Consider the following 23,532-nt stretch of genomic DNA (forward strand, 5'->3'; position numbering starts at 1 on the left):
AAATAAAATTAAAAAAAAATAAACACGAATTCGCCTCTCCTACTGTTTTTCTGGGGCTTCTCCTTTGCCCTTGGGCGTGGGGTATCTCCTCACGGCCACTCCAGTGCCACACAGCTGCCACTCCAGTGCCTACAGTCTTACTGGGGTTTCTCTGACCTTGGATGTGGGGTATCTCCTCACCACCACTCCAGCGCCACGCAGCTGCCATTCCAGTGCCACATGATTGATACCAATTAAAGTGTAGATGTATTATTTAGGAGGACCACTTTGAGGTTGTCATTTGAAGGTATATTGGGAGGCTGCTTTGGTCTCATGTTAGTTGAAAGGCGTTTGGTAACCAACTAGTCTTTTCACAATTCCTGAGGCTCAGTCCTACCCTTACACGGACTTGGAAAGGCAAATATGGTACACCTTAATATAAAATTATACATACTCAACTGTATTTGATCTGCAAAAATAGAAATTTCATATTTGCAGACTAGTTTCTTGTAAAGGGATATGTAGTAATCTTCTGATATGTGTAAATCTGTGAATTTAAATGTTTTCATATTAAGGTCTTGTATAATGCATTTTGTTTTATGTAGAGAACATTCTCATTTTAAGAGTTTATTGTCCAACATGTATATTTTTGGCACTTTTTAATATATTATAAAAATCCTATTTAAAAGTTTTATTTTTCTTTAACACAGAGAACTTCAGCTCAGAGAAACGTCACCTAGGTTTCTAGGGAGGTGGAACGTCTCTCATTTTTCATGGAAAGACTATTTGATTCCATTTTCCTCTGCACACACACAAAATTATTTATTTCTATTATTTATATATAAAATGATTAATTTTTTCTGATACTGTATGAAATTTATTAAAAACAATTTTATTTCTACTCATAGGACTCAATATATTAATGATGCATACCAGGAAGTACTGGATCTACTATTGCCATTAAATCTTGAGGTGATGGTTGAGCGAAATTTATCGTGGGAGTGGTTCCAGGAAGTTCCTTGTTTCAATCTAAATGCTCAGCTAAAGCCCATGGAGGTAACTTTTAAATCCTTATTGATGTATCTTTTGTTGGTTAAAAATTATTGTTTGGGGACATAAGTCATTTTGTATGTACAAGTTATGTAAACATACCTTGGTCAGAAAAGAGATAGTAGCTCATGTATATAAACTAGAATGCATTGAATGTTGATCTTTTTTTTCTTTTCTGTTTTTGTAAAAAGATTTTTTTTCATTTTTTAAAAAAAATTTATTTATTTTATAATTGATGGATAATTACATTACAGAATTTTGTTGTTTTCTGTCAAATCTCAACATGAATCAGCCATAGGTATGCATATATCCCCTCCCTTTTGAACTTCCCTCCCAATTCCCTTCACATCCCATCCCTCTAGGTTGGTACAGAGCTCCTGTTTGAGTTTCCTGAGCAAAACAACAGATTCCCATTGGCTCTCTATTTTACATATGGTAATGTAAGATCCATGTTACTCTTCCCATACATCTCACCTTCTCCCCTCTCCCTATGTTCATGAGTCTATTTTCTATGTCTGTTTCTCCATTCAGTTCAGTTGCTCAGTAATGTCCAACCTTTTGTGACCCCAAAACTGCAGCACACCAGGCCTCCCTGTCCATCACCAACTCCCAGAGCATACACAAACTCATGTCCATTGAGTTGGTGATGCCATCCAACCATCTCATCCTCTGTCATCCCCTTTTCCTCCTGCCTTCACTCTTTCCCAGCATCAGGGTCTTAACAAATCAGTCATCTCTTCGCAGCAGGGGCCAAAGTATTGGACTGTCAGCTTAAATACCAGTCCTTAGAATGAACACCTAGGACTGATCTCCTTTAGGATGGACTGGTTGGATCTCCTTGCAGTCCAGGAGACTCTCAAGAGTCTTCTCCAACACCACAGTTCAAAAGCATCAATTCTATTGTGCTCAGCTTTCTTTACAGTCCAACTCTCACATCCATACATGACCACTGGAAAAACCATAGCCTTGACTAGACGGACCTTTGTTGACAAAGTAATGTCTCTGCTTATTAATATGCTGTCTAGGTTGGTCATAACTTTCCTTTTAATTTCATGGCTGTACTCACCATCTGCAGTGATTTTGGAGCCCAGAAAAACAAAGTCAGCCACTGTTTCCACTGTTTCCCCATCTATTTCCCATGAAGTGATGGGACCAGATGCCATGATCTTCGTTTTCTGAATGTTGAGCTTAAAGCCAACTTTTTCACTCTCCTCTTTCACCTTCATCAAGAGGCTCTTTAGTTCCTCTTTGCTTTCTGCCATAAGGAGGGTGTCATCTGTATATCTGTGCTTATTGATATTTCTCTCAGGAATCTTGATTCCAGCTTGTGCTTCTTCCAGCCGCACATTTCTCACGATACACTCTGCATATAAGTTAAATAAGCAGGGTGACAATATACAGCCTTGATGTACTCCTTTTCCTGTTTGGAATCAGTCCGTTGTTCCATGTCCAGTTCTAACTGTTGCTTCCTGACCTGCATACAGGTTTCTCAAAGGGCAGGTCAGTTGGTCTAGGATTCCCATCTCTTTCAGAATTTTCCACAGTTTATTGTGATCCATACAGTCAAAGGCTCTGGCATAGTCAATAAAGCAGTAGATGTTTTTCTGGAACTCTCTTGCTTTTTTGATGATCCAGTGGATGTTGGCAATTTGATCTCTGGTTTCTCTGCCTTTTCTAAAACCAGCTTGAACATCTGGAATTTCACAGTTCACATATTGCTGAAGCCTGGCTTGGAGAATTTTGAGCATTATTTTACTAGCATGTGAGATGAGTGCAATTGTGTAGTAGTTTGAGCATTCTTTGGCATTGCCTGTCTTTGGGAGTGGAATGAAAACTGACCTTTTCCAGTCCTGTGGCCACTGCTGAGTTTTCCAAATTTGCTGGCATATTGAGTGCAGCACTTTCACAGCATCATCTTTCAGGATTTGGAATAGCTCAACTGGAATTCCATCACCTCCACTAGCTTTGTTAATAGTGATGCTTCCTAAGGCCCACTTGCCTTCACATTCCTGGGTGTCTGGCTCTAGGTGAGTGATCACACAATTGTGATTATCTGGGTCGTGAAGATCTTTTTTGTACAGTTCTTGTGTGTATTCTTGCTACCTCTTCTTAATATCTTTTGCTTCTGTCTGGTCCATACCATTTCTGTACTTTTTTGAGCCCTTCTTTGCATGAAATGTTCCCTTGGTATCTCTAATTTTCTTGAAGAGATCTCTAGTCTTTCCCATTCTATTGTTTTCCTCTATTTCTTTTCATTGATCACTGAGGAAGGCTTTCTTATCTCTCCTTGCTATTCTTTGGAACTCTGCATTCAAATCTTTCCTTTTCTCCTTTGCTTTTTGCTTCTCTTCTTTTCACAGGTGTTTGTAAGGCCTTTTCAGACAGCCACTTTTCTTTTTTTGCATTTCTTTTTGTTGGGGATGGTTTTGCTCCCTGTCTCCTGTACAGTGTCACGAACCTATGTCTTTAGTTCATCAGGCACTCTGTCTATCAGATCTAGTCCCTTATATCTATTTCTCACTTCCACTGTATAATGATAAGGGATTTGATTTAGGTCAAAGCTGAATGGTCTAGTGGTTTCCCCCACTTTCTTCAATTTAAGTCTGAATTGGAGCAATAAGGAGTTCATGATCTGAGCCATAGTCAGCTCCCAGTCTTGTTTTTGCTGACTGTATAGAGCTTCTCCATCTTGGCTGCAAAGAATATAATCAGTCTGATTTCAGAGTTGGCCATCTGGTGATGTCCGTGTGTAGAGTCTTCTCTTGTGTTGTTGGAAGAGGGTGTTTGCTATGACCAGTGTGTTCTCTTGGCAAAACTCTGTTAGCCTTTGCCCTGCTTCATTCTGTACTCCAAGGCCAAATTTGCCTGTTACTCCAAGTGTTTCTTGACTTCCTGCTTTTCCATTCCAGTCCTCTATAATGAAAAGGAAATCTTTTTTAGGTGTTAGTCTAAAAGGTCCTGTAGGTCTTCATAGAACTGTTTAACTTCAGCTTCTTCAGCATTCCTGGTCGGGGCATAGACCTGGATTACCATGATATTGAATGGTTTGCTTTGGAAAATAAATTCTTCAGTATTATTTTTCTACATTCCATATATGTGTGTTAGAATATGATATTTATCTTTCTCTTTCTGACTTACTTCACTCTGTATAATAGGTTCTAGGTTCCTCCACCTCATTAGAACTGACTCAAATGTGTTCTTTTTTATGGCTGAGTAATATTGTATTGTGTATATGTACCACAACTTCTTTATCCGTTCATCTGTGGATGGACATCTAGGTTGCTTCCATGTTCTAGCTATTGTAAATAGTGCTGTAGTGAGCAGTGGAATACATGTGTCTTTTTCAATTTTGCTTTCCTCGGGGTATGTGCCTAGGAATGGGATTCCTGAGTCAGATGGTGATTTTATTCCTAGTTTTTAAGGAATCTCCATACCGTCTTCCATAGTGACTGTTTTCATTTACAGTGCAAGACTGTTCCCTTTTCTCCAAACCTCTTCAGCATTTATTGTTTGTAGATTTTTGATGATGGCTGTTCTGACCCATGTGAGGTAATACCTCATGTAGTTTTGATTTGCATTTCTCTAATATGTGCAGTGTTCAGCACCTTTTCATGTGTTTGTTAGCTGTCTGTATGTCTTCCTTGGAGAAAAGTTTGTTTAGGTCTTTCTGCCTCTTTTTGATTGGGTTGTTTGTATTTCTGGTATTGAGTTGTATGAGCTGCTTGTATACTTTGGAAGTTAATCCTTTGTCAGTTGTTTCATTTGCTTTTATTTTCTCCCATTCTGAGGGTTATCTTTTACTTTGCTTATAGTTTCCTTTGCTGTGCAAAAGCTTTTAAGTTTAATCAGGTCCCACTTGTTTACTTTTGTTTTTATTTCCATTACTCTAGTGGGTGGATCATAGAGGATCTTTCTTTGATTTATGTCATTGAGTGTTCTATGTTTTGCTCTAAAAGTTTTATAATTTCTGGTCTTACATTTAGGTCTTTAATCCATTTTGAGTTTATCTTTGTGTATGTTGTTAGGAAGTGTTCTAATTTCATTATTTTACATGTAGCTGTTCAGTTTTCCCAGCACCATTGATTGAAGAGTCTGTCTTTGCCCCCTTTTATATTCTTGCCTCGTTTGTCAAAAATAAGGTACCCACAGGTGCCTGGGTTTATCTCTGGGCTTTCCATCTTGTTCCATTGGTCTACGTTTCTGTTTTTGTGCCAGTGCTATACTGTCTTGATGAATGCAGCTTTGTAGTATAATCTGAAGTCAGGAAGTTGATTCCTCCAGCTCCATTCTTCTTTCTCAAGACTGGTTTGGCTATTTGGGGTCTTTTGTATTTCCATATGAACTGTGAAATTTTTTGTTCTAGTTCTGTGGAAAAGTCATTGGTAATTTGATAGGGATCGCCTTGAATCTATAGATTGCATTTGGTAGTATAGTCATTTTCTCAGTGTTGATTCTTCCTACCCAGGAACATCGAATATCTCTCCATCTGTTTATGTTGTCTTTGATTTGTTTCATTAGTGTCCTGTAATTTTTGTGTACACTTCTTTTGTCTCCTTAGCTAAGTTTATTTCTAGATATTTAATTTGATTTTGTTGCAATGGTGAATGGGATTGGTTCCTTAATTTCTCTTTCTGATTTTTCATCATTAGTATATAGAAATAAAGTAATTTTTGTGTATTGATTTTGTAGCCTTTGACTTTGCTAAATTCACTGATTAGCTCTAGTAATTTTCTGATACTGTCTTTTGGGTTTTTTATGTCATCTGAAAACAGTGAGAGCTTTAGTTGTTCCCTTCCGATCTGGATTCCTTTTATTTATTTTTCTTCTCTGATCGCTGTAGCTAGGACTTCCAGTTGTTTTAGGTGTAAAGTTAGGTTGTCTGTTCGATGTTTTTCTTGTTTCTTGGGGTGGGATTGTATTGCTATAAACTTCCCTCTTAGAACAGCTTTTGCTGCATACCATAGCTTTTGAGTTATCGTGTTTTCTTTGTCATTTGTTTCTAGAAATTTTTTTATTTCCCTTTTGATTTCTTCAGTAACTTATTGGTTATTTAGAAATGTGTTGTTTAATCTCCATGTGTTTCTTTTTCTTACATTTTTTTTCTTGTAATTGGTATCTGGTCTCAAAGCGTTGTGGTTGGAGAACATGCTTGATACGGTTTCAGTTTTCTTAAATTAACTGAGGTTTGATTTGTGACCCAAGATGTGGTCTATCTTGGAGAATGTTCCATGTGCACTTGAGAAGAAGATGTATTCTTCTGCATTTGGATGGAATGTCCTGAAGATATCAATGAGATCTATCTCATCTAATGTATCATTTAAGACTTGTGTTTCCTTGTTAATTTTCTGTTTTGATGATCTGTCCATTGGTGGGAGTGGGATGTTCAAATCTCCTACTATTATTGTGTTACTGTCAATTTCTCCTTTTATGTCTTTTAGTGTTTCAAACAATGGCAACCCACTCCAGTACTCTTGCCTGGCAAATCCCATGGACGGAGGAGCCTGGTAGGCTGCGGTCCATGGGATTGCTAGGAGTCGGACACAACTGAGCGACTTCACTTTCACTTTTCACTTTCATGCATTGGAGAAGGAAATGGCAAGCCACTCCAGTGTTCTTGCCTGGAGAATCCCAGGGACGGGGGAGCCTGGTGGGCTGCCGTCTATGGGGTCGCACAGAGTCGGACACGACTGAGGCGACTTAGCAGCAGCAGCAGTGTTTGTCTTATGTATTGAGGTGCTCCTATGTTGGGTGCATAGATATTTACAGTTATGTCTTCCTCTTGGATTGATCCCTTGATCATTATGTAGTGTCCTTCCTTATCTCTTGTAATCTTCTTTATTTTAAGGTCTATTTTGTCTGATATGAGGATTGCTACTCCAGCCTTTCTTTTGCTTCCCATTTGCATGGAGTGTATTTTTCCATCCTCTCACTTTCCATCTATATGTGTCTTTAGGTCTGAAGTGGGTTTCTTGTAGACAGCATATATGTGGGTTTTGTTTTTGTTTCCATTCAGCCAGTCTGTGTCTTTCAGTTGGAGCACTTAATCCATTTACATTTAAAGTTCAGTTCAGTTCAGTCGCTCAGTCGTCTCTGACTCTTTGCAACCCCGTGAATCACAGCATGCCAGGCCTCCCTGTCCATCATTAACTCCGGTAGTCTACCCAAACTCATGTCCATCAAGTCGGTGATGCCATCCAGCCATCTCATCCTCTGTCATCCCCTTCTGTTCCTGCCCTTAATCCTTCCCAGCATTAGGGTCTTTTCCAGTGAGTCAGCTCTTCGCATGAGATGGCCAAAGTATTGGAGTTTCAGCTTCAACATCAGTTTTTCCGAAGAACACCCAGGACTGATCTCCTTTAGGATAGACTGGTTGGATCTCCTTGCAGTCCAAGGGACTCTCAAGAGTCTTCTCCAACACCACAGTTCAAAAACATCAATTCTTCAGCGCTTAGTTTTCTTCACTGTCCAACTCTCACATCCATACACAACCATGGGAAAAACCATAGCCTTGACTAGACGGACCTTTGTTGACAAAGTTATGTCTCTGCTTTTAAATATACTATCTAGGTTGGTCATAACTCTCCTCGATATATATATTCCTATTGCCATTTTCTTAAGTGTTTGGCGTTGATTTTGTAGATCTTTTTCTTTTCTTGTATTTCTTAACTATATAAGTCCCTTTCACATTTATTGTAAAGCTGGTTTGGTGGTACTGAATTCTCTTAACTTTTGCTTGTCTGAAAAGCTTTTTATTTCTCTATGAATTTTGAATGAGATCCTTGCCGGGTAGAATAATTTTGCTTGTAGAATTTTTCCCTTTCTTTACTTTAAATATGTCCTGCCATCCCCTTCTGGCCTGAAGAGTTTCTGCTGCAAAATCAGCTGTTAAACGTATGGGGTTTCCTTTGTATGTTACTTGTTGCTTTTCTCTTGCTGCTTTTAATATTTTTCTTTGTGTTTAATCTTTGTTAGTTTGATTAGTATGTTTCTTGGTGTATTTCTCCTTTGGTTTATCCTATATGGGACTCTTTGTGCCTCTTGGACCTGATTGACTATTTCATTTTCCATGTTGGGGAAATTTTCAGCTGTAATCCTTTCAGAAATTTTCTCATACCCTTTCTTTTTCTCTTCCTCCTCTGGGACCCCTGTGATTTGAATGTTGGTACGTTTGATACAGTCCCAGAGGTCTTTGAGGCTATCCTCAGTTCTTTTCATTCTTTTTCCTTTATTCTGCTCTTCAGAAGTTATTTCCACCATTTTATCTTCCAATTTACTTATTTGTTCTCCAGATAGTCTGCTATTGCTTCCTTGTAGAGTATTTTTAATTTCAGTAATTGTGTTGTCTCTGTTTATTCTTTAATTCTTCTAGGTCTTTGTTAATTGGTTCTTGCATTTTCTCCATTCTGTTTTCAACATTTTGATTATGTTTTTCAGGTAGTTTGCCTATTTCCTCTTCATTTATTTGGACTTCCATGTTTCTAGTTTGTTCCTTTATTTTTGTAGTATTTCTCTGCCTTTTCATTATTTTTTTGAAACTTCTTGTGTTTGAAGTCTCCTTTTCTCAGGCTTCAAGGTCGAATTCTTTCTCCCTTTTGGTTTCTGCCCTCTAAGGTTGGTGCAGTGGTTTGTATAAGCTTCATATAGGGTGAAATTTATGCTGTGTTTTTTGTTTTTCCTCTGATGGGCATGGTGAGTGAAGTCGTCATCCTGTCTGTTGACGATTGGGTTTGTATTTTTGTGATGTTTGTTGTTTGAACGAGGCATTCTGCACAGGGTGCTACTGGTGGTTGAGTGATGCCAGGTCTTGTATTTAATTGGTTTCCTTTGTGAGAGTTCTCAGTATTTGATATTCCTTAGGGTTAGTTCTCTGGTAGTCCAGGGTTCAAACCAGTGCTCCCACTCCAAAAACTCAGGGCTTGATCTCTGGTCAGGAACGAAGATTCCACAAATGGTTTGTTATTGGGTGAGATTAAACCAGATACCCTAAAAAGAGAAACCAAAGATGAATCCCAGACAAATGGCAGGTACAAAATCAGGCAAATAATAATTAAAATAATGGAATATAGACATATACATATATACCCATAAGCAAAATCAAAACAGTCCAACAAAAATAATGTACAATAAATTGACCTGTTGAACAAGGAAACCAAAAATTATATCTATCAGTTAAGGACAAAACTAACTAAAGTACAAACTGAAAACAAAACTAAAGCAAGGCGCAAGTTGGGGAATAAAGCGATAAAAACAAAATTAACAAATGTGTTGAAAGGAATGGAAAGAAAGAATAGATATGGAAAGCTAAATAGAAGTAGACAACAAAGATTTATATACATTAAAGATTAACTGCAAGGGGAAAAGAACAGTAGGAAAAGCAATGGAATAAATGTAGAAAAAATAATGCTAGGTTTAAAAAATTAAAAATTTAGTAAAAGAGAAAAGAACAAAAAAAGGAGGAAAGCAAAAGCAAAAAAAAAAAGCTCCACGGGACTGCAGAAGCCCAAGGGAGAGGCAGAGGTTTATAACAACAATAAAAATGTGGTTGGAAGGAAAAAATCTCAAGAGTTTAATTAGATTTCATAGTGCCAATAAAATTGACAACTACAACAGAGGGGTGGAAGGAAGAAAGAAAAAAAATCCAAAGGAAACTACAGAATAAGTCAAAACATAAGAATGATAAATGTTTTTCTTGAGTCCCTGCTGTCAGGATCCTTTCCCTCACTGGGAGTCACAGTCTGCCTCACCTCCCTAGGATGCCCTCCACCACTGTGCTGGTCCCTGGACCTGCTGTGGGGCTGCTCAGATTCTAATCTGGGCCTCCTCCTGTGTGTTCTGGCCTCCAGTGTCCACAGCTATCAGAACTGTTGCATTTGTGTGTGTGTGTGGGAGCTCTCAATGTCCTTTTATATATTCCATATACACAGAGTCTGCCGAGTTGATTGTGTGGGTTTAATCTGCAGCTTGTATAGCTGACGGGAAAGTTTTGGGTGTTCTTCCTTAGCTGCACTGCCCCTGGGTTTCAATTGTGGTTTTATTTCCACCTCTGCCTGTGGGTCGTTCACTGGGGTTTACTCCTGAGGCTGCCTTAAAGGATTTGGATCTGCCCCTATGAGGGCCAGGTGCAGAGGTGGTGCAGATGCTTAGTTTGCAGGGGTTCTGCCAGCACCAGGTACTCGGGATTGGTGGCAAGTGCAGCAGGAAATACAGTGCTCTAGAAGGGTATGGCAACCAGTATTTGCCAACCCGTATTGGACACAAGCAGTACACAAAGCAACCCCGTGTGCATAGGCGCAAGATTTTTTTTTGCCTGTGGCAGCTCTGAGCCAATGAGAGTTGAGTGTGTAGGTGGCGCAGTTGCTCGGGTCGCGGGGACCCTGGTGGCATCAAGTGTGCAGGGACACAGACTGCTTCAGCTGTTGGGGCTGTGGTCCTATCAGAGTCTTTTTTTTGAGCCTCTGATAGCTGGCTATCAGAAGGTGTCTTTGGCCAGTCTTTGTCTGTAGCTCTGCCCATTCAGGTGCTTAGAGGACTCCCTTGCCTGAAGTCCTTCTCTGTCATTTGGGGCATCAAACACATAGAATGGGGCCTCCCTGGATGGGGTCCTATTCTGTAGTTTGTGGCATCAGTCACTTAAAGGATACCCTGGGTGGGGTCCTACTCTTCCGTTCTGTGGTTCAGGCATTTGATGGGCCGCCTCTATTGATCAGCTGCTGATGCTGGCCTTGTGGGGAGAGAGAGGCTATGGTGATGGTTCCACCCGCTACATGTGATTCCGCAGTATTGCCTTGCTTCCATGGTTGCCTGGCTTTCTTCCACAGGCATTTCCCACCACAATCTCCTCCATCACCTTCCCTCAGGGAAGGGAGGGGGGTCTCTCCACAGTCAACAGCTGCAGCAAGGACTGTCTTTTTCTCATTCAGCCACAGATCAGTTGTTTCACTCTCAGCCTTAAATGTTTCTCCTCTGACTCAGACAGTTACCCTGATGTGGGGATCGGTCCCCTGCTTCAATTTCCCCACCTGCCGAGGGCAGGTCCAGTCCTAGTAAACTTTTAGGTTTCCCCCTAGTTCTTTCCTCCTACTGAGTTTTGCATGGTTCTGTATATTGTGTTCCACAGGTCACGTGCTCCTGTCCGCTCTCAGCTGGTGTACTGCATGCACTTCTGTGTCTGAAGGTGTATTCCTGATGTATCCGTGGAGAGAGATGCACTCTACGTGCACCTGTTCCTCCACCATCTTGTTCTCTCTGAATGTTGATCACTTATTCAACAAATATTTGAGTGCCTGCTATGTGTTAGACCCTGTGCTGGATATTGGAAATCTGATTACAAAGGAATTGTGACATTGTTGGTGGCTCCATGGAGCTTACCAGTATAATGCAGGGGATGGTGGTGATCCAGAGGTGAGATAGACAGGCACATAGTTAAAATAGTTAAAAATTATGGTAAATGTCATGAAGGAAACAATATTAGACATGGTATTATAAGTAATCAGTCAGATATTTTAATAAAGATCTTAGTGGAGCAGTCTAAGGCTAGAAATGACTTGGAAATCATCAAATTACAGATAGTATTTGAAGCCATGGGAATATATGAGGTAACCTAGCAGAGGTCCTAGAAGAATGGAGATGTTGAAGATGAAGTGGCAAATGAGTCAGTAACTTAGACATAAATCAGTTGATATTACTTTACAAATCTCAGTGTCAGACTTTATTTTGGGGGGCTCGAAAATCACTGCAGATGGTGATTGCAGCCATGAAATTAAAAGATGCTTACTCCTTGGAAGGAAAGTTATGACCAACATAGGTAGCATATTAAAAAGCAGATGCCGGGGTCCAGCCCCGGTGGATCCAGGGAATTTGAAGCGGGGACGGCGTCGGCGAGGATCAGGAAACAACTGCTTAATTAAACGTTAATTAAGGATATAAAGAGTAATAGAATAAGGATAGCTCAGTAAGAAAATTCAGTGAAGAAAAGAGGCTGAATAATTCAGCCAGAAGGTGAGAGAAAGAACGACATGGGGAGACCAAGTTTCGGTGTACAAGGCCCGCACTTTATTTTCCAAAGTAGTTTTTATACCTTAAGTTATGCATAGAAGATAATGGGGGAAGGGATAGAGTCATGCAGCAAGCCAGGCTTTCTTCCTGCAAACTTATCATATGCAAAAGCTTAGGTGATTTGCATCATCTTCTGGCCTGGAGGCCTGTTAACATTTTAAGACCCTTTCTTCAGAAAACTTATTTTTCTCTAAAGGTGACTGGTCAGGAGCCACCCTCCAAAAGCATTAGATAAAGTTGCATTCCTACAGAGCAAAGGTGTGGTGGGCTATAACAAGAAAAAGAAATAACTCAAGGGTCCCAGGTTACAAACATTAAAGCTACTACTTACACCAATTATATTAATCAGTACACTGCCAGGGACACAGCAGGTAAGGGATATGGAGACTTAGCAGCAAACATTGGCCCAACAAGTGAAAATCCCTTCACCAATACAATTTCTAATCAATCTTTTAACTACTCAAAGGAATCTGTGTTTAGACAGTTTAGAACATCTCCTGCCTCTCACAGTTGGGAGGCTCTGAGCAATCACATGTGCCGGAAAAACCTATTCAGGCCGGCTAGAGGATTTCCAAAGGAGTTTGTAGGTTGAAACACTGTCACACCCAGGAATTATTAACTGGAGCTGTAAGCTAACTCTTTTTTCAGAGAGAGGTAGTGGGGGACAGCCCCCCGTAAAGTCAGAGGTGTAGGTGAAAGCACAAAGCAGAAAGTAGGCAGACTCTGGTTTGGGGGGTAGATTTCCAGGGGGACTCCTGAAGCTCGATCCCGCCTTTGCGTATGCCGAGCCTCCTTCCTCATGACCTTTGTCATGGGTGGAGCTCCTCACGCTGGCTCCCTGCAGTGATAGAATTCCAGTTGAGCTATTCCAGATCCTGAAAGATGATGCTGTGGAAAGTGCTGCACTCAATATGCAATATGCACTCAATATACAATATGCCGGCTCCCGGCAAGCAGAGATATTACTTTGCCAACAAAGGTCCATCTAATCAAGGCTATGGTGTGTGTGTGTGTCTGTATACTCTTGATCTGGGTGCATTAGACTGATTTCCTGAAGACTCAATTTTAACCTGTCCCTGACTCTGAAGTTGAGATCCAGGAGAAGTTAAATATGTGATATCCTGCAACAGCTGCTACTTGGGGTGTCTTGATAGGGGACGACTCAATTTCATTCTAGTGAATCTGCCCCCCCGAGAAGGGAGCTGAGCATTTGTAGATGGTCTACAATACCATATGTATATATAACATCTAGAATAATATTTGACTCAATCTCTATGTACTATGACCCAGTCAAGTTGACATAAAATTAACCGTCACAGCTTTCAAGACAGGTCTTATGCTAGTGGTTTAATGTTGAATTTGCAAAGCATAGAGTTTTGAGTTAGTGTGTTGCTTTAAGTGTACTTAAGCATGATACTTAATCATTTAAGTCTCATCTTCTTATAATATCAAGATTATACTCTTTGTATCTAGAACTTTTGTGAGGTTCAGGTAAAATAATTCATGTAAAACATATTGTAAAATATTTTCAATTTTTTAAATGTATTTTTAAAAATTTTAATTGCAGGATAATTGCTTTACAGTATTGTATTAGTCTCTGCCATACATCAACATGAATCACCCATAGGTATACATCTGTCCCCTCCTTTTGGACTTCCCTCTAGTTGTCACAGAGCATCTTATCTGAGCTCCCTGCGTCATACAGCAAATTTCCACCGGCTGTTTTACATCTGGTAATTCTTATGTTTCCATGCTACTCTCTCAGTTCATCACACCCTCTTCTTCCCCTACTGTGGCCACAAGTCTGTTCTCTATCTCTGCATCTCAGTTGCTGCCCTCCATATAGGATTATCAGCACCATCTTTATAGATTCCATATATATGCATTAATATGTGATATTTGTTTTTCTGTTTCTGACTTACTTCACTCTGAATAACAGGCTCTTGGTTCATCCACCTAATTAGGACTAACTCAAATGTGGCTGAGTAATATTCCTTTGTGTATATGTACCACAACTTCTATATCCATTTATCTTGTTGATGGACATCTAGGTTGCTTCCATGTCCTAGCTATGGTAAATAGTGCTGCAGAAAACATGGGATATATGTGTCTCTTTCAGTTATGGTTTTCTCAGGGTGTATGCCCAATAGTGGGATTGTTGGGTTATGAGATAGTTGTATTCCTAGTTTTTTAAGGAGTCTCCATAGTGTTCTCCATAGTGGCTGTATCAATTTACATTCCCACCAGCAGTGCAAGAGGGTTCCCTTTGCTCCACACCCTGTCAAACATTTATTGTTTGTAGATTTTTTTGATGAGGGCCATTCTGACCGGTGTGAGGTGATACCTCATTGTAGTTTTGACTTGCATATCTCTAATAATGAGTGGTGTTGAGCATCTTTCCATATGATTATTAGCCATTTGAATGTCTTCTATGGAGAAATGTCCATTTAGTTCGTCTACCCATTTTTTTATTGGGCTTTTTGTTTTCCTCATGTTGACCTGTGTGAGCTGCTTGTATATTCTGGAGATTAATCCTTTGTCAGTTTTGTTTGCAATTATTTTCTCCCATTTTGAGGGTTATCTTTTAATCTTGACTATTGTTTCCTTTACTGTACAAAAGCCTTTAAGCTTATTTAAGTCCCATTTGTTTATTTTTGTTTTATTTCCATTACTGTAGGAGGTGGGACAAAGAGAATCTTGCTGTTAAGTATGCTGAAGTGTGTACTGCCTGTGTTTTCCTCTAGGAGCTTTATAGTTTCTGGGCTTATGTTTAAGTCTTTAATCCATTTTGAATTTGTTTTTGTGTATGGTGTTAGGAAGTGTTCTGAATTTATTATTTTTTATTATTCCATATTTGTCAATTGAGGGGCTTACTAACCAAAAAAAATATAGAGTAGCTACATGGATACTTAAAGATAAAAGTTCATTTTAAAGGCTTAAAACTAGTAGGCTAATTGCTGCATTCATAACAAAGTTTATCATTCATAGCTTCTGGTATTGATACTGGCATTTAATTTAGTTCTGTATTTCACAGGGTACTAAAGAATACATGGTCATTTAGAAAATGAAGCCTTCAGTTAATAGAAGTATCTAATGTGTTAAAAGTTGGTTTTGCAGGGGTTTGAAATGAAACAGTTTTCCTTGTATAAAACTTTTTCACTACATGAGGTAGTAATGTTGAAATGGTCAAATCTTATTTTTTTAACAGTTCATTCTTAGTCAAGAAGATATAACGACCATTTTTAAAACATTATATGGCAACATATGGTATGAAGGTGATAGTGCTTCACATGAGGTAGCAAAGGATCAGTCCAGTGTTACTAGTGGTGCTACTACTGCGTCACACCATGCGGCAGGTACGTCTTAACCTTAAATTAGCCCCCTCCTCCTTTCCTTCTCTCCTTCCTTTCATTCTCCCTAACTGTAGGTTTGGGTAAAGTAAAATTTATAAACCTTTTCTATTTAGCTAATCTTACTCAAGTAGTTCTCATTTATCTGTTATTAGTCATTCTGTTGTTTTTTTTTCTTTGAATCAAATTTCTAATTCTTGTGACAAAATTCCTTAGTATGTGTTTTTTTCTTGGTTATCCTAACTCCCCTGTAAGTTCCTGTTTTTCAGTTTTCAAATTTTCTCCTCATCCTTTCTCTTCTCCCTTGTTCCTAGTGAAGCATATGTTCCAGTGGAATATTTCATATTAATATTAGAAGTATCAAAATATTAGCAGTCTCAAAAGAGGATGATCATTAGTGATGGACTCCAGCAAATATTTAGAAGATACATGGATAAAATAGAGCAGAAGGAATCATAACTCAGTAGAAGGCTGCATCCAATGTTGGATTTAATTTATTATGTAGAAACCTAACTAGGGCTTAAGTTCAGTACCAGCACATAAAGAAATTGGATTAATTAGAACTACTAGATGATTTTGCTTCACTAGAATAAATTCTCCTCATTCTGGCATTTTGGGGGAACCTCAAGTCTCCCTACCTCAAACTGAAATCATATTGCACAGCTTTTCCAGTCAGAATCCCAGCAAAGAAACAACCTTACATTTATTTATAACATTATAGAAATCATCATTCTTACTAGCTAGAATAACCAACCCAGTACTTTATAGTTAAATATTAATGGTCAGATATAAAGAAAATCATAAGAACCCAAGCATAAAAGCAGGCAGGATAAACAGAATAGTGTTTCTTGAATGAGACAAAATAATTGAAGAAAAAAAAGAGAATGTGAACAGAAAACTAATTCATAAAAACAGAATTCTAGGAGTATAAGAACTGAATCCTACCATCACTACCTTCTGTCTTCCTAAGATAAGAAAGAGTTCCTAGAAGAGAACTCTATAGAACTAAGTAAATATTGAAACAAATTCTTGGATATAAAGAATCTACCCAGTTTCAAGCTGATTGAATACTTCCATGCAAACACATTTTCGTGAAATGTCAGAACAACAGAAGTAATATTGAAGAATACCAGGCTGCCTGTTAGGGCTTAGAAAAAAAAGTGACTGGAATCAGATTCATCATGAATGAAACTGGATGGGGTAGGATTGATGGAGGATAAAAGACAGTGGGGTAATATTGGAAAATATATTTCTAAGGAAAATAATTTTGAAGTTAGAATTCTATATATGGTCAAACCATCATCCAAATGTGAAAACAATTTTTAGATTTCCAGTGACTCAAAGTTTACTTTCTTTATACCCATTCAGGTACAGCTCATTTTATTGCACTTTATTTTTATTGTGTTTCTCAGACATTGCAGTTTTTACAAATTTAAGGTTTGTGGCAACCCTGAGTCAAGAAAGTCTATCTGGGTGCCATTTTTCTAACAAACTTAGTTTTTAATTAAGGTATATATATTTTAAAAACATAATGCTATTGTGTTATGACAGACTATAATATAGTATAAACATAACATTTTATATGCACTGGAAAACCAGTTTGTGTGACTTGCTTTGTTGTGGTATTCATTTTATTGCAGTAGTCTGGAACCAATCTTGCAGTCTCTGAGGTATGCTGGTAGTTTGAAAATAATAATATTCTAGCAAAGCAAATAAGGAATCCAGGAAAAGGGAAAACATGGGATTCAAATACAGAAAGCATTAAAAAGGAATCCCCAGATTATCTGTTACTGGACTAGAAAGTACTTAGTTTTCATTAAAAGGAATTTAGAATGCTTTAAGAAAAAAGGACAGATGTCTTAAGAAAAGTGACATAAATTCTATATAACATGTAGAATGAAGTGTTAACTATGCCACATTAAGTAATATGGGAGAGGAAGACATGTTTTCTGTTCCAAAGAAGGGAGAAATATATATACAGTACATTCTGGTGCAGAAGTGAAGTGAACTGTTTTGCATGATTTTGAGCCATTTTTAGAATGCGTGAAGAGATAATTTTTTTTTTTTCCTTGAGAGATGCATGTGTTGTGTTGCAGCAACAGAGGAAGTAAAATAATAAGCTATTGGGGCTTCCATGATGCCTAGCAGGTAAAGAATCCACCTGCAATGTAGGAGATGTGGATTTGATCCCTGTCTAAAAGATCCCCTAGAGAAGGAAATGGCAACCCATTCCAGTTATTCTTGCCTGGGAAATTCCATGGACAAAGAAAAGCCTGGCAGGCTACAATCCAGAGAGTCAGAAAGAGTCGGGCATTACTGAGTGATTGAGCACACATTAGTCTCTTCATTTAAAATACTGAGATTTTTCAGTCTCAGTACTGAGATTTTTCAGTGTAGCAGTCTTGCATAATTGTGTTGAACTTCTTCCTAAGTATGTTTTTTGATGCTACTGCAAATATTTTTAAAAGTATATTTCTCAGTTGTTACTGATACAATTGATATTTGCATAGTAACCCTATATCTTCGTATAAATGCGAAATTGATTTCTTAATTCTAGTAATTTGTTGGAGACTTTTTAGGGTTTTCTATGTAGTCAGTAATGCTGAGAAAATCATTTTTACTTTCTACTGTGTAGAAATTATTATGTATAAATAATTTTGTGATAATAAACTCTACAGCTTACATGAAATGTACAAATTTTTTAAAAAGTTACCAAAACTGATATAGGATGAAATAGAAATAAGATGAATAGTTCTGCATCTGTTAAAAGAATTGAATTTCAGTGGTGAATTTTGTTAAACGTTTAAGTAAGATACCAGTGTTAAACAAACCTTTTGGAAAATAGAGGAGGAGGGAACACTTCCTTAGTCGTTTTATAAAGCAAGCATTAGCCTGATACCAAAAACCCAAATAAAAAATAAAAAACAACTTTGAGGGAAGAACATTGCACCTAATATCCCTAATGAACACAGGAATAAAAATTCTTAACAGCATATCATACTAAATCCAGCAATAAGCATGTAGGATGTGTCATCTTGACTTAGACTTATCCTGAAATGCAGAGTTCATTTAACCCTCAAAAATCAATTAAGGTAACACCAAATTAATAGAAAAAGGAGAAAAAAATTATATCACCTGAATAGATGCAGAAAAAGCATTTAATAAGTCACCTATTTGTGATAAAAAGTAGAAATATCGAAAAGGTATATTTAAAGGTGAAATGGAAAGTTTTCCACCTAAAGTAGGAACAAAGCAAGAATGTCCACAGTCACATTCCTATTCAACCAGAAATCATTGACAGAGCAATACAGCCAAGAGAAGGATTAATAGGTCTACAGAATCCATTTAAAATGTACCATGTGTATATAATACCTTGCCCCAAAATATGAAATATAGAAAAGACTGAATTTTGGATCCTTTTGGTTAGTGGAACATTTTTAAAATGTCATCTAAAGCATCTTGTTTGGTTTTAGGTTTTTTTGAAGTAAAATGTAAATACAAAACACATATGCCAGGTACTCTGGTATGCATTTTACACATGCTATTTCCCTGAATTGCCAAAACAGACCCAGGGGTTAGTTCTTTTATTCTCATTTTACAAAAATTAAACCAAGAGTTTATTAAAAGTAAACCAGGAGTTTAGACTCCCAGATTATTATGTAAAGAATGCTAACCCTGGAGTTAAGTGAGTTCAACATCTGAATTTTTAAATCTTTTTGAATTTTTGGAAAAATGTTGTACTATACCCATTTATTTAATAATTATGGTAAATCTACTTTTAATTCCATTTTAATGAGTTCTACCATTCCTGACCTTTTTCTTTTATCCACTAACTAATTTTTCCAAGGAACAACTGTAGTGACAGCTGCTGTGGTAGAAGTACATTCACATGCTTCTCAAGTTAAGACAACACTAAATATGAGTTTCAGAACTGATTATCTCACCATGGTACTGTATAGTCCAGGTCCTAAACAGGTAAGTTGAAGAAGAAAAACTATATTTTTGCTGTTTCCTGTGTTTTGTTGTATCTGTTCCTTTGAGAAAAATTGTTGCACTTTTCACATTAACTATTTGCCTTTTAAAATGAGTTTTCTTACATATAGCCTTTGATATGAAAAGTGATATTTTAAAGTTAATATATGCTTTTCATTATGAGCTCTTGGAGATAGAGAATGTGGTATTTCATATCGTAAAATATGTTTTAAATTTGTATGTTTGTGTAAAATTTGTACTGATTTCTTTTTCCTCAGACTTCCTTTACAGATATTCGTGATCCTTCTCTGAAACTTGCTGAATTTAAGTTGGAGAATATTATAAGCACTTTAAAAATGTATACAGATGACTCGATATTTTCTTCCTTCTCATTAAAAAACTGTATTTTAGATGACAAAAGGCCTCATATCAAGAAGGCAACTCCTAGGTAATAGTGTTTTAAATTTTTATTGAGCAATGGTTGGTGTATTTTATAGAACTTACTCTCAAAGTTGCATATGCATTTTCTGGGTATAATCTGATATCTTCAAAGCTTTAATGGAGTTGATTCCATAGTTCTCAGTCAACATTTTAAATGCTCTGTTTATGTGCTGTTCTTGCTGAATGGTTGAATAGAAAAAAATGGTTAAATAGAAATAATCAGTGTAATTAAATTGGTTTTAAATTAATATCTATTATCTGAATTATGAATCCATACAATTGTAATGGGTAATATATGAAAATTTGTAGAAAAAATATGCTGAGATTCAAAATTCTGATAATTTCTTAAGGATATACTTCCTATATTATGAAAGAATTGTGCTCCTGAAGTCTGTAAATTTATTATTTCTCTTATCCTACTAAGAGAAATGACTTCAGAACATTGGCTTGCTGTCGGTGAAAGCAATGAGAGACCTTTGAGTTTTATTGGTGTGTTTGATTAGGTGCAGAACACTCATAGAAATTGTGATTGTGTTTTTCAGAATGATAGGACTGACAGTTGGGTTTGACAAAAAGGACATGATGGATGTAAGGTATAGGACGATCCGAGATGGTTGGGTGGCTGATATAGTCCTTCAAGAAATGTATATTTGTGCAAGTGTGGAATTTCTGCTGACAGTTGCAAATGTCTTTCTTGAGGCCTACACTACAGGCACTGCTGTAGAAACCAATGTTCAAACATGGTCTGCTAAAGAAGAAGGTTAGTTATTGGCTAAAATATTCCATATCTGTTACTGAAGTGCTATAATAACACTTAGCTTGATTATCCTTCTAGATGATGAGGATAACAGGATCAATAAGTTAGAAATCCTTATTTTTCAGAGGTAAGAGGAAAATTTAAATGTGTTTTCTGATAAGATAGCCAGTTTCTGTATTTTTCAAGTCATAAGTAAATACTGGGTTCAAAAATTATGAGACCCATGTTAAAATAAGTAATTGTACTTCTTTGAAGACAATAATTTGAAAGATTTTCTTGGAAGGAGACAGTAATGAAACAATGACTCCTTTTCATAATTAAAGATAGTATTGTAACTTAAACTTGTCTTTTATTTATATACTTGTGTTTGCTTTCTGGCCAGGCCACTCAATCAGGGATTGAACTCATGCTCCCTGCAGGGAAAGTGCAGAGTCTTACCTACTGGACCCCACAGAGAAGTCCCTAAAGTTCTTTTATTCTTGTTACATTTATAATTTTCTATTATCTTTTATATATTTCATTCCTTGTAGTGTAGTAGAAAGAGTGTCAAGCTAAGAGTTAGAAACTAGTTTATTTTTAGCTCTGCCATTAAATAGTAGAGATTTCCCCTCATATTTTAAAATATTCTAATGGCTATGAGTTCTTTAAATCTTATACTAGGAGACTTTCAGTAAATTCTTTTGGGATCTAAGTATTTCTATTTTGCTTTTACTTCAAATAGAGATATCATTGTCCTATAAATAATTTTTCATAATATAAGAAAGATTTATAGCTGTTTTAAGACATTATCTGTGTTTTTATTTTAGTACCTAAACAGCAATCAGAAAAGTGGGAAATGAACATCACTATTAAAAATCCTGAAATTGTGTTTGTCGCTGATATGACAAGAAATGATGCTCCTGCCTTAGTCATTACAACACAGTGTGAAATATATTGGCTAGGTGACTTTGAAAATGATACAATGACTGCTGCCATTAAAGATCTCCAAGTGAGAGCATGCCCATTTCTTCCAGTCAAGAGAAAAGGAAAAATCACTACTGTGAGTTTTCTATTTACTTGTCAGCTTAATTGTAAACTGTTTTATATTTAGCGTGTATCACTTTAGGAAAGTGGCTACATACTCTCCAACTTATTCTATAAAATACTTTTCTTTCGTCTTGGAGAGCCTAATTTAGATTATTATTGCACCAGCTTTTAAACTCTCTTTTCATTTTTTCCATTTGTTCCTCATTGTTTTGTGTATTTATGGGAACAGTCACACTGAAAAGTTGATTTTATCTAAATACTTCTCAGTGAAGACTATACTCTGATTTTGTTTCCATGCCAATTCCACACTGCTTTTAGGCGGTTAAGACTTTCTACCAATTGTTTGTTGTGTTGTTTCAGTTTTATTATTTTAATTTTTTCTCCCATCTAGACCTATTTTTCTCAGATGTGCTACTTGCTTTTCTCCCTATGGCTTGTTTGAACCGTCAATCATGTGCTCTGGCATGCTTCCCATTTGTATTTTATTTTCTAGTATCCTCTTGGCCTTCTTCCTCTTCATAACTGATTAAAATTTGTTTCTTCAAAGACATCTTTTCAAGTTAACTATCTGACTCCTAGCACTCATAAAACACTTTGAAACTGTACCTCAACTTCTTTATCCTTTCATCTGTCAATGGACATCTAGGTTGCTTCCCTGTTCTAGGTACTGTAAACAGTGCTGCAATGAACAGTGGGATACGTGTGTCTTTTCAGTTTTGGTTTCCTCAGGGTATGTACCTAGGAGTGGGATTGCTGGGTCATATGGTGATTTTATTCGTAGTTTTTTAAAGAATCTCCATACTGTCTTCCATAGTGGCTGTATCCATTTACATTCCCACCAACAGTGCAAGAGCATTTGCTGTTGTAACCTTTCCTTTGTTTTTCTAATTTTGTTCACTTGATTCTTCTCTCTTTTTTTTCCTTATTGAGTCTGGCTCATGGTTTGTGAATTTTCTTTATCTTCTCAAAGAACCAGCTTTTCATTTTATTAATCTTTACTGTTATTTCTTTCATTTCTTTTTCATTTATTTCTGCGTGGACCTTTATTATTTCTTTCCTTCTACTAATTTTGGGGTTTTTTTGTTCTTCTTTTTCCAGTTTAGGTGTAAAGTTAGGTTGTCTATTTGATATTTTTCTTGTCTCTTGAGGTAGAGTTGTATTGCTATAAACATCCCTCTTAGGACTGCTTTTGCTGCATCCCGTCAGGTTTTAGAGTTGTCATGTTTAGATTGTCATTTGTTTCTAGAAGTTTTTTGATTTCCCTTTTGACTTCTTCAATAACCTGTTGGTTATTTAGAAACATGTTATTTAATCTCCATGTGTTTGTTTTTCTTACAGTTTTTTTCTTGTAATTGATATCTAGTCTCATAGCGTTGTGGTCAGAGAAGATGCTTGATATGGTTTCAGTTTTCTTAAATTAACTGAGGTTTGATTTGTGACCCAAGATGTGGTCCGCCCTGGAGAATGTTCCATGTGCACTTGAGAAGAAGGTGTATTCTTCTGCATTTGGATGGAATGTCCTGAAGATATCAATGAGATCCATCTCATCTAATGTATCATTTAAGACTTGTGTTTCTTTTTAATTTTCAGTTTTGATGAAATGTCCATTGGTGGGAGTGGAGTGTTCAAGTCTCCTATTATTACTGTGTTACTGTCAATTTCTCCTTTTATGTCTTTTAGTGTTTGTCTCATGTATTGAGGTGCTCCTATGTTGGGTGCATAGATATTTTCAATTTTTATGTCTTCCTCTTGGATTGATCCCTTGATCAATCAATGTAGTGTCCTTATTTCTTGTAATCATCTTTATTTTAAGGTCTGTTTTGTCTGATATGAAGATTGCTACTCCAGTTTTCTTCTGCTTTCCATTTGCATGGAGTATATTTTTCCATCCTCTCACTTTCT

At 37.1% G+C, this 23,532-nt stretch overlaps 1 protein-coding gene across 3 annotated transcripts in view; it reads left to right on the plus strand.

Moving 5' to 3' along the window:
- VPS13A (vacuolar protein sorting 13 homolog A) overlaps positions 1–23,532 on the plus strand; it is a 276,459-nt gene that overhangs the window by 146,332 nt on the left and 106,595 nt on the right. For all 3 annotated transcript variants that reach the window (XM_027549517.1, XM_027549516.1, XM_027549515.1), the window contains exons 34-39: positions 888–1,035; positions 15,293–15,440; positions 19,282–19,409; positions 19,685–19,854; positions 20,390–20,607; positions 21,411–21,643. In XM_027549517.1, the coding sequence (XP_027405318.1) occupies positions 888–1,035; positions 15,293–15,440; positions 19,282–19,409; positions 19,685–19,854; positions 20,390–20,607; positions 21,411–21,643 (1,045 nt within the window). The remainder of the gene's footprint in view (positions 1–887; positions 1,036–15,292; positions 15,441–19,281; positions 19,410–19,684; positions 19,855–20,389; positions 20,608–21,410; positions 21,644–23,532) is intronic.

This window comes from Bos indicus x Bos taurus, chromosome 8 (genome assembly GCF_003369695.1).
Source record: "Bos indicus x Bos taurus breed Angus x Brahman F1 hybrid chromosome 8, Bos_hybrid_MaternalHap_v2.0, whole genome shotgun sequence".
NCBI lineage: Eukaryota > Metazoa > Chordata > Mammalia > Artiodactyla > Bovidae > Bos > Bos indicus x Bos taurus.